Raw genomic sequence first — 11,777 nt, 5'->3', positions numbered from 1 at the left:
TATCTCCCCATTGTTGCCCATGTAGGTAGTTTCCAACCTTTTACCTTTATACCCACTGCTTGAATATTTCCATATGTTAATTCTTCCTGGGTGGTGCTGCTTATTTTCTTGGGATAAATTCTTTAAAAAGGCATTTCTAGGTCAGGGATGTGCAAAAGTTTATAGCTTTCGTTGTACAGTGCATCAAAAAGGAGCTTGGTACAATTGTTTGGAACACGGATTCTGGACCCAGACTGGGTGTAAACCTTTGCTCTGCTGCTTGTTAGCTGTGTGATTTGGGCCAGAGTGACAATATCTAATATGTTTGTATGAGGATTAAATGATTTGATATTTGCTAATTACTTAGAACAAGCATCTGGTACATACTAAGAGCCATATATATTATGCTTAATTTAAAAATTAAAATATTACCTTAATGCTCTTCAAAAGGGCTATGATATATGCTGTACTCCCTCCGTCCCCCATCAGCAGCTGTTGTGACACTGCTGAGCTGGTTAATTAACAGGAGGACACTGGCCCTAGTGCCGTGGGTCATGGTCACCATCACTCCCTGCTATATGTAGTCCTATCTTTTAGCTGCCCCATTATTCAGATTCGGGGCATTTTGTCTTCTAAGTGATTGGCATAATATGCCCCTATGTTATATATAGTCTCACCATTTTCTCAGCTTATTGGAGGAGCATGTGGATTCTGGGATCCCCTTTCAGGTTCCTCTCCAGATAACCCCAGCTCCCTCAGTGGGGAGGCTGGCCCAGTCCATGTGGAATGGAGATCCCTCTGCGCTGCCCCTGAAGCATGTCTGGTCTCCTTGCCTTGTCTCTAACTGTGTCTCGTTTCTTTGCTAGAAAGTCTGCATGACTTTGACATGCTTCTGGATGAGGGGTGCTCTGTCCACACTGAGGCGCCCAGGTAAGGAGGCCTCCTGCAGGTCGGGAGCCTGGCCTTGGCCCCTCTGATTCTTATAATGGCCAAATATCATAGGTTAAATGAGGAGAGCCTTTGGGTGGGAATAGAAAGAGTGGGGGAGGTAGTGAGGTTTGTGCGTCGTTTTACTTGTAGAAAGACAATGGTTTCTCTTCATCATGGGTTTGCTTCCCTATGTAAAGCAAGATGATTTTTCAGGCAGACAGTTCTCCCTTATGTAGGACTCCAGAGAATGCAGCCAGTCTCGCATTCCTTGCAAACCTACCCCCCACCAACCTACTAAATGCCAGTCATGTCCCAGCTGTTGAGTAACCCAAACCCCACCCCCACCCCCGACCACCACCATAGTTTCAGCCACCCTCAGGAGGCAGTGCTGCCCCCAGTTGGGAACTGCTGATTAGGTTCACAGTTTTACTTGTGATGTCACAGAAACAGCAGCAGATGCTCTTGGGACCCTGTAAAGTGAATATTGTTCTCCTGCCTTGTTCTGCTCTGGCCCAAGCCCCAGCTGGCAGAGGAGGGGGTTGGAGAAAAGGTTTCATTTATATAGGAGGCAGCAGAGGCTAACCCTGGGTATAGGGCTCATGAGTATTCATGAGACTGGGGGACCCTGAGATTTTAGGCGGGGCCTTCCTGCCTGGCCCTGGCTTATCAGTGTAGCAGCCATGGGGAGGTTGCCCATCCTGTTGTCTCCATCCCTGTGAGGGGTCTGTTGTGACAGCTGGACAACACACGGAGTACCACAGGCAGACCAGTGATTGGCATGTCCTTAAGTGGCAGCTGAGAGCTCACTCAACATTGGCAGGACAGAAGTGAGGGCAGGGAGCATGATGGCTGGTGGCCACCCTAGCTCACTCCTGCTGTTGAGCCATTCTCTCTGGCCAGCCCCAGATTTGCCTTGCGGTTAACCAGGGAGTTTAGAGGATGAACCTTGGGGTCTTTTCTCCAGCCAGCATAATAAACTAGTCCTTGCCATATCCAGTAACCCCCCCCTAAGACAGGTTCTGGTGTTGTAAGTACAACTCTTGTCTGTCTCCCACCTTTTCCAGCGATGGTTGGATGTCCCGGGCTGTAACCTTTCTAGACCGACTTTTAATCTGGCTCGGGATCCGCAAGGACTAGATCTTCAGAGGTTTCTCCTGGACACCACAGCGCTCACCATCAGAGATTTTCTCAAGGTGTAGTTTTAAACCTGTTTCCTCAGGCCCATGCCTCAGCTTCACAGCAAAGGAGTTTTTGCCTCGTTCTTCCACTGGGTATGGAGATTTCAGCCCAAAGCCAGAGCTGGGACTTCCTGTAGGTGACCTGTGGGGATGACTGGGTTGGGGACATGACCAGGCTGGCACCCTCTCTGGTAGTGGTGCAATCCCAAGTCCAAGTCAACAGCATTCCTTGAACTTTCTTACGTTAGAGGTCCTTGTGACTATCTGATGGGAGTTGGTCCCTATGGCCCCCCCCAAAAGCAAAATTTTGAAGACTCCATAGACAGGCCCTCCATGGCATCACAGCATCCAGAGGTGCTGTTCACACAGGTGCAGTGTGAAGGGTGCCCCCTAGAGGTGTGCCATGAAGGAGCCTATTCACCAGTCATCCCAAGGCCCCCTTCTGGGCCTTCAGGATCCTCGGTGAAAACCCCTGAAGGATGTCTTTCCACCCTGGTCACAGGACCCTGCGTTGCCGCTTCCTCCGCTGGGCCACCTGGGCTCTGCCTTTCTCCTGCTTCCTTTCTACCCACCGTCCTCTCCCTCTTATTGAACACTTCTCTGGCGTCCCCGCTCACTTCCACTCGCACTTTCCCTCACCACCAGAACACGTAGGTTCTGATCATTTTGCATTGCCAAGAATGTAGGACTCACCTCACATACTTTAAGTTTTCCTCCCTGTTGCTCTAATGCTGCTCCTAGCTGAGCGGGTGCGTGAAGTGCAGACCAGAGCCCCCAGCACAGTTATGCGGGTGGTTCATCAAGGTGAGTGAGGTCCCCTGGGGCTGGGCAGTGCACACCTCTCTGGAGGTATCCTCGATGCCTCTGGCAGGGTGGCTGTTCTCAAGAAAATAGTTTTCCTATTTTCTGAGAACATTTGAGAACTCTCAGAGCCCCTGAGGGACTTATGTGTAAGTTGATGCCACTCCATTCTCATGACAGGCGTTTCCCAACTTATAAATGACTGTGCTCCCAAGTCAGTCTTCTGAAATGGGGCCACATTTTGCGAAGAAACAAGGCAGCTGGTTCTCTCCCCACACTATCGGGCCACTTTTGCCCGTGGTAAAGCTGTGATGGGTTAGAGAACCTTTGTGGTTTGGTTGGGGAAAGTCCTATTGCCTTGGAGTCCTGGGAAACCTATGGCCAAGGAAAAGGCTTTCCCAGAGCAGCAGGAGATGGGCAGAGGCCGCCTGGGCCAGCGGAGGCCCCTGGAGTGCTTCGGACCTCAGGCTCCATGAGGCCCCTGGGAGAGCCCAGCTTCTGCTCCTGTCTCCTCCAGCGCCTTGCCGGCAGCCTTGAACCTGGTCTCGTGGCCTCTCAAGTCTTGGCATCTCCACCTGTGCAGGAGACCTAATAAAGCTTTCTAAGAGCACTTCCAATGTTTTCAGGAGAACGTGTCACAGTGTGGCATTGCCCTGAGCGCCACCTCACCACAGGGAGTGGCAAAGCACGGCAGCACACAGCCCCATGTGGTCCTTCGGGCCCCCAGAGAAGTCCATGTATCCTCTGGCCTTTCCCTGTCTCTCTCTTGGCAGCTTTGCCAGAGGGACTAATCAATTAACTGGAAATTTCAGGAGTGTGTAGAAAGAACACAGCTTGGGCACCGAATCTTCTTTCTGCTTCATCTTCTCACCCCATCCCTGCCCAAACACTAGCTAGGGAGCAAGGAAGACGGATGTCCCTTCCTGTTCCCTGACTGAAAAGTGATGAGACAATTACAGGACGGCACACAGCAGTTACCCAAGAAATGCTTGTTTCCTCAGGTTACCCAGGCTCTGCAAAGAGGGTGGAGGGGGATCCTTCAGACTTAAAGGCCATTCAGGCGAAGGGCAGAGCCGTATTGTTAGGGGTGCGTCCTTGGGCAGTGCTTCCTCTAAGTCAGGAGAGTGGCTCCTTTCAGAAGGAGGGAGGCTGTGATGGGCATGGTCGCATGGACAGGCTTCTGGGGGAGTTCGCTCCTTGACTTAGGTGGTGGTTACAACGAAGTTTTGCACTTTTATCCGTGTTGTATTTTACAATAAAGATTTATTTATTTTCTGCTTTTTTCCTTCCTCATTCTCCTTACTGCATAAATACAGAGAGCCAGGCAGAGCCTTACACTTGGGACACGTTGCGGGCAGTGGTGCCGGCAACCCAAGCACCTGACCTCAGGCCGATGTCGGGAGGATGTGGAGGTGAGGGCAGGACCCTGGAAGCTGTTCACAGAGTGTGATCCCCATGGAGGCTGAGGGTGGCAGCAGCAGCAGCAGTGAAAGGGAAGCGGGCAGATTTTTTTCTCAAAGTGAACCTCTGCTTGTCCTGCCGGGTCATGCTCTGCTGAGAGGGAGGGCAGCGTGGCTGTCTCCTGAATAGCTTAGAAGATGGCAGTTGTTTTTACTTTGAGGGCTGCCCTTTCCCAGCTTCTGAGACCCGGGTCCTGCTGCTCCGTAGGCCTTGCCAGCACCATACATGGTGTGGTTCCAGAGGAGAAGCAATGCCTTCACCTATGAAACACCTATGCTCTGGGCTGGCACGGAGGAGCAAGGGAACCGAGAAGGAAAGGACCTCAAGTAGAAACCAGCACTAGAAAACGGGGTGCTTGCTGCAGCTTCTGTGGTTCTGAGGAGGCTGCCTTGCATGGGATGAAAATGTCAAATGCTTATCAGTAACATTAGGCTAAGGATGTACTTTTCAAAGTAGCCTGGCCAGACGTTCAGACCATCCAGTGCAAGGTTCCCAGCCAGGAGCAGCTTCTGCAGTGAGTCAGCCTCTTCCCAGACCATGTCAGCTGTGTGACTTAGGTTTTCATCCAGTCGAAGCAGGGTACCAAAACCTGTCAGGGGTCACACCTCCTCCTATTGATGAGGCTGCCCCCTCTGCAGGTCCTGGGACCAGCTCATCCTCAGGAACCCCCGGCAGTGAGCGCCTGTATCAGAAGGGATCCAAGTCAGGCTTGGGGCTGGCACACCTGCCCTTGGAATTCAAACATGCTTGACCTCCCACTTTCCAAGAGAGTCTGTTAGGCTCACAAGTTTTCTTTAATGGGGTTAGTGTGCTTAGTATTAAGGTTACCAGCCAGAAGCGTGTCCTGCCTCACGACAACACGTCTACACCCAAGCACCTCAAAGGAGTCTCGCAAGGCACTGTCATGTGGAAGGCTCTGCCTTGTATATAGGTCCGAATACACAATCCTGCCTCTTGAGTTTCCCTACATCACATCATGGATTTCCCCTGCCCTTTGCTTCTGCTCTGTCTTCTCTGGGGCCGGACTGTGGACAACCACATGACAAAAGCCTGACATTCATCTGCCCCACCAAATTGGCAAGAGGTAGTCCTGGTGAGCAAATGAAGACCTCTAGCAGGCTCAGAAACCATCCCCTATTCCCCCAAATTTTTTCTGACCACAAGACCCGAGACTGCTCCGTGGTACAGGAATCCTCAGTGTGTTTGGGAAGGATGCAGTGTTTGCAAATACATTAAATCCAGCGCAATGGGCTTTTCAATTGTTATTCACAACACTAAAGGGAATTTTCTTGAGAAGGATCTCTGTTTTGCCAATCTTCAAAGCCAGGGCAAGGCAAAATGACTTAATGTGACAGCTCAAGCCTGATGAGTAGTGACACATCTTCACGCTGCACCAGCTGATTATCATGGCTGAACACGACATTCACTCTCACAAGACTTCTCAGGTCAGGTACTCACGTTCACTGTGTCTTTTCCAGGGAGAGGGAATAAAATGACTACCTTAGTACTCAGATTAATAACAAGAATCCAAAAGTAGGCCGTCAACCACAGGGAAGGTCCTTAACTGGCTTAACGTGGCCGAGGGTTCACTGCTGATTATTCAACAAAATATGAAATGACTCTTTCCACTGTGGCCCTTTCCCACATTCTTCTCTCTTGACCTGGGTGTCACCAAAAGGATTCAGCTCTCTACACACAAAAGAGGGAATACCAACCTTTATTTACACTTGGGTTCAAGTTCCGAACTGCCATCTTAGTATAGCAAGGCAAAAAAAAGCACAGATCCTGAGACCAAGGTTCAGATTCCCACATAAGCATATTAACTGTGTGACAACCAGCAAATGTTACCCAGTTTCTTCAGTAAAGTGGGAAGAGTGTCACCCCAGCTTCCAGCGGCTGTTACCACTGCCTCTGCCCCAGCTGCCACCCTGGGCACCACCCCGCAGGCAGCTGAGCTGAGAGAACATGGGCCTCCAGGTCTCAGCCCTGCTGGTTAGGGTGGGACTCAGGGAGTTATTGAACCTCTGAGGAAGCCCCTAACCCCAAAATTCTCCAAAGGCAAGAAATAGGAACTCGAACTGGTACAAGGGCTAAGTGAGAAAAACTAAACATAGGTGTTCAATAAATATTAGTTATTTATAAGTCTTGCCCAGGACAGGGACGGAGGGCCTCTGTCACAGGTGTTGAATTCTGACACTAGCTCTGAGGGAGAAAAGCATGTGGTGTTAAGTTACAATACTCTTGCCTCGACCCCTTTTCATTTGATTGGTGGGATAAATAACATTATTTAAAAAATCATTTACTTAATACTCATCCCAAAACCCACCCAAACACTAAATATGCACATTTATACTAAGCGTGTGTGTGTATGTGTGTGTACATACACGCAGAAACCACGAGGTAGTTTAGATCACCAGGAAAAAATCAATACTTTCCCTAATTCTCTGCCACAGAGTGGTAACCAGTGACTGCACGATAGCTACTTAAAATTATTGGTTAAATGAAAACCAAAAAATTCCAGGAGAATATAACATTTACAAGTAAATAGTAAATACAACTGTATTTTAGTTTCTTGGTCTCGGAAAACTAGGCTGTGACCGCTTTAAATTAATGGTCCAAGTTATATGTATTTTCTTTAATACCAAAGAACACAGCCTTCCGGTATCTATACAACTTACTAAGTAGTCTCAATAGATTCTATTTTACAACTTGCTTTACTCTCCATGCTTTTGTGGAAGATTCAATACAATCTCTATGTACATATTTTAAACATTATTTCTGAACTACATTTGGAATTCCTTAAATAAAAAAATAATCACCATTCTCCACCTTCTTGGGAAAGTGCCAGACTAACCCCTGACCAGAACTGCTGCTCTCTAGCATCTGGAGAAATCCTTATTCCCACACCACCCCTAGGCCAAAAAAGTGCAATGAATTCAAACTACATGGGAAAAAGCAACATCTATTGTTCTTAGAGTCTGACTCTCTTCCCCACAGCAAGAAAAGTCTCTCTATAGGTATGCCAGTGCTGTTTGAATTTGCCAGGGGAATAGGGCTCTCTCAAGCCAGAGCAGGAAAATCTTCAGGGTCATCTGGGTTTGGAGCAACATCTTGTGTCTGAAAAAGAAAAGTTTTGAAACCAACGGTCACTTCACCCATTCCCACTTGGGTGCAGAGCTGTGTGAAACACGGTGCCCACCCTCCCTCAGGGGAGGAGCTAATGGGGTAGGGGTAGCAACCCAAACATTGAGGGAGAGAGGGTCCCAGTGGGAAGAGAAGAGTGGCAGGGTCACTCTGCGTAAGGGCCTGCTCTGAGCTGCAGCCAAGTGCTGCACAGACCCCAAAGAGGGGACATGGAAAGGAGCCTCTCCCTCCTCTGACCCGCTCCCGTCCCTGTTGCAGAACGGCTGGCAGTGCCTACTGGCCACCCCCGGCCCTCCTTCCCACAGATCCTTACTGAGTGACCCTTTTTGTATCTGGCACTTCCTTCATCCCATAAATATGGAGGATATTTATTGGATAAATTTGCTCCATGTAGCAAAAATGGTTGCTACATGGAGATATAAGGATGATTAAAGACAGTCCTGCCCTCGGGGAGCTCACAAAGTTGGGGGAGAAACATACTGGTAAGTTCAGTAACAGATGGCCTGGGAATGGGGGCCCACAGTCAGGGCATCCAATGCAATTTGGTGGCCAAGTACACATCACAGTCAAGTAATGTTTTCTGAAGAGAAGGTTCTCCCAGAGATAAGCCTCAATGAATGAGCAAAGAGAACAGAATCCCGAAACAATGTGAGTGTGAAGGCTGTTAGAAGCTGCAAGAGCCCAGGTGGGTGGCAGGTTCGAGGACCGGATCACCACACTGCACACAATGTGCCGCGGTGGCAGAGCTCTGCTATGGGAAAGGAGTGGATGTATATTTTCTATTCCCAGAATAGTTCATTTTTCCAACATGGCCTCAAATGTACCCAGAAAAAACACTGTTGTGTTTTTGCTCTTGTTTAAGTATAACAGACTAGTTTCTCCTCCCAGGGGCTGCTCCCTGGAGTAAGGGAATCAGGCAGCAAAAGGAACATTTCCCAGACCAGCCACAGAGAAGGGGCTGCTCCTCTTCCATCGTCACAAGGGCGGCACGGCGGCCTGTGCTGGCCACCGGGCCTTGTGCCCGACTCCCACTCAACAGGTGTTTGTTCAAAAAACATTTATGAAGCACCTACTACAGCTTACATTGCACTAGGCACTGGGGAAACCATCATGTCCCCTGGAGACAGCAGACACTGATCAACAACTGCACCAGCGAGAATACAATTGCAAATGCAGATGGTGCTTCAAAGAAAATAAGGACTCTGACCTGGTCTGGAAGACTTCTCTGAGGAAGGGAGGTTGGAGGATCTATTCTCGGTAAGCAGGCAAAGGGGTGGGAGAAGGGCCAGCAGGTGCAAAGGCCCCGTGGGGTAAGGAACATGCTTGTCAGTAGAGCAGTGTTGGCTGAAGAGTGGGAAAGAATGGTTTGAAGCGAAAAGGTGGCCTTGAAGCTGTAGGAAGGATTTTGTCTACCCTGAAAGCATCAGGGCCCAGGGCAGATGATCAGACCATGGTAAGCAACTGTCAGTTGATCTAATTCAATCCCAAGCCGGGGGATCTTATCTGATGCAGATGTGTGAATTTTTCTCCAGCTCTGAACGTGCATTCATGGCAGACATCGGACTTCCCTGGAGACCCTGGAGGCCAGGGCTACACAATGTTCTGTATCCAACTGATGTCTATCATGCTGCCATGACCGTTCCAAACACTCCAACATCAGACCCACACTAGACAGAGGAGGAAGAACCTCCTCTATCTAGACAAGGCAGAACCTGATGATCTTCCAAAATTAGACTATGTAGGCCCAGGGCATCTTCATCCTCTCACTTCAGAAAACCATCCAGGGTTTAGAATACAAACACTGGGCTTCCCTGGTGGCGCAGTGGTTGAGAGTCCGCCTGCCGATGCAGGGGACACGGGTTCGTGCCCCGGTCCGGGAAGATCGCACATGCCGCGGAGCAGTTGGGCCCATGAGCCATGGCCGCTGAGCCTGCGCGTCCGGAGCCTGTGCTCCGCAGTGGGAGAGGCCACAACAGTGAGAGGCCCACATACCATTAAAAAAAAAAAAAAAAAAAAGAATATAAACACTTACCACCACTTCTGCTCTGGGTCCATAGTTTTCTGCCCTTCTGATCCTTCCCCGGCCTCCCCGTGTGCCACCTCTGGCTCCGCGCCCGGGACGAGGGAGGTTACCAAAATTAATCTCCAGCTGGGATGTGATGTCATTGGCCGCTTTCCGGAAAACGTGGGCATCATCCTCATAGTCATCCTTTACCAACTGAAACACAGTTACAGCATCAAACACAGAACATACACACGGCTGTCTCCATGGACACTCACTGGGCCGGGCTCCTCTGGGCAGGGGAAGATGCTGCTGCTCTGCTTCCAGCCAGGTGGGTTCTGCACATTTTTGCAGCCACACGTTCTCATACTCACAGTCCTTTTTTTTGAATTGGAGTATAGTTAATTTACAATGCTGTGTTAGTTTCTGCTGTAACAGCAAAGTCAGTCAGCTATACATATACATATATCCACTATTTTTTAGACTCTATTCCCATATGGGTCATCACAGAGTATCAAACAGAGTTCCCTGTGCTACAAGGTAGGTTCTTATTAGTTGTCCATTTTATACATAGTAGTGTCTCACAGTCTTAATTCAAACATTTTTGAACTTACCATTACTTCAAGTGAGACCAAATTTCTATCAGTTTAGTAGGTTAAGATATAAGATTTGACATGCCTAACAGTAATCATTTAAATGTTTTATATCAAATAAGTGTATTTTGCTGAGATTGAAAAGTTTTAGTTTCTGCCTTTTGTTTTATTTCTTCACAAATGCTACTTTGATGAATCAGGAAAATCACCTTCCTAGAATAGAGCTTGATGGAGAAACTTCTTTCAACATGGGTGCTGACTGTACAAATACCATATGTTAAAAACTGGATGATATACAATAAACAACTCTGACTCAAAATATATGGAAAGGATAGAACAACAGTATGATTTATCTAAGGGTTGCTACCAAGGCTGCATAAAGAACTCAAGCTGCTTTTGAAGAACTGCTCTAGTTCAAATTCTTTGAGAAAGTACATTTTATTGTAAGAGGTCAAATAAGTTCTACCTCTTGTTAAAAGAACACTGTATTAAATAAATCTCCTTCAAATTTGATTTGGCTTCAATTCCTAACCATGAATGAAACAAAGAAGAACTCTCACTTTTAAGTAAAATATAAACCTACAGAAAATAGGCCAGTGATCGTAGATGAGAATCTCCCAAGTGCTGTAAGGTTAAACATCCCTACAGCTTGTCCAGCAAATGGAATCAAACTTCCCTGAGCACATCAATCCCTTTTGGCCATATGTTCATTTCAGGTTGCACATTTAACACTTGTGTCCCCTTCAAAGTTTCAGATTAAAATAAATCAAAGGCCTTAGACAGATGGGCTCTCAAAGCTAAAAAGATGAAGGAAAGAACAATTCAGGAACAATGGCACTCTGGCAACAAGATAAACACAAAAAATATAAGAGGCAAAATGATAACTACAGCCTGGTTTAGAAAACAATTGGCTGTCAGTGTGCCTCAGCAGAGACACGGCAGCCTTCCCAGTAAGAAGGGACAACTTGCAATGGAAGCAAAGTGAGCGAATAGTCAGGCCAAGGTGCTTTAAGGTCCCAGCTCTCTTCATAGGCTACTGTTTGGTCTGAACTTTGCAAAGAACAGAGCTCCATGCAAACAAGAGGTGTTATTCCAGTGCTTTTGTCTCTTAGGGTACTCAGAACAAAGTAAGTGACACCAATCACTTCCGGGACTAGTGATTTGGCTTCTGTTGCTTTAAGAAAAATTCCTGGCTAAAATCGTCAACGCCATAAGATTAATAAGTACCAAAGATGTGTGCTTTATTGAGACCAAGCTCGATGACTCAGCAGCTAACACAGTTGCTTCAAAGATTCCAGGAGACCTCTCTCTGGAGCCAGGGAGGATGAATCTGGTGTGGATTAAGCAAGAACAGCTTCTATTTTTACCTAACATGTCAACTGCACATTTCAAATCCTGACAGCACAATTGTTTTAGGCAAAGCTTTATTTACAGTGGCCCAGAACAGAAAAGAAGAAAATGGATAGGAAAAAAAAAAAAAAAAAAACAACTAGCTGATGGACTTGTAAAAAGGCCTCACTCGTATGTGTACAAAAAGCCGTTTCTAGTGGAACAGCTAAAAACTTATTAGACTCGGGCTTCCCTGGTGGCGCAGTGGTTGAGAGTCTGCCTGCCGATGCAGGGGACATGGGTTCATGCCCTGGTCCGGGAAGATCCCACATGCCGTGGAGTGGCTGGGCCCGTGAGCCA

At 47.9% G+C, this 11,777-nt stretch overlaps 1 protein-coding gene across 1 annotated transcript in view; it reads right to left on the bottom strand.

The window, feature by feature from the left end:
* Positions 1–6,050: 6,050 nt before the first annotated feature.
* HABP4 (hyaluronan binding protein 4) overlaps positions 6,051–11,777 on the bottom strand; it is a 36,587-nt gene continuing 30,860 nt past the window's right edge. Inside the window, exons 7-8 of the mRNA XM_007448295.1 lie at positions 9,526–9,711; positions 6,051–7,466 (exon numbers count right to left, since the gene is read on the bottom strand). Of these exons, the coding sequence (XP_007448357.1) occupies positions 7,410–7,466; positions 9,526–9,711 (243 nt within the window). The 3' untranslated portion in view covers positions 6,051–7,409. The remainder of the gene's footprint in view (positions 7,467–9,525; positions 9,712–11,777) is intronic.

Source organism: Lipotes vexillifer, unplaced genomic scaffold, assembly GCF_000442215.2.
Source record: "Lipotes vexillifer unplaced genomic scaffold, Lipotes_vexillifer_v1.1 scaffold252, whole genome shotgun sequence".
Classification (NCBI taxonomy): Eukaryota; Metazoa; Chordata; class Mammalia; order Artiodactyla; family Lipotidae; genus Lipotes; species Lipotes vexillifer.
Note: the sequence above shows the minus strand (reverse complement) of the source record. Positions and strands in the feature narration are given on the sequence as shown.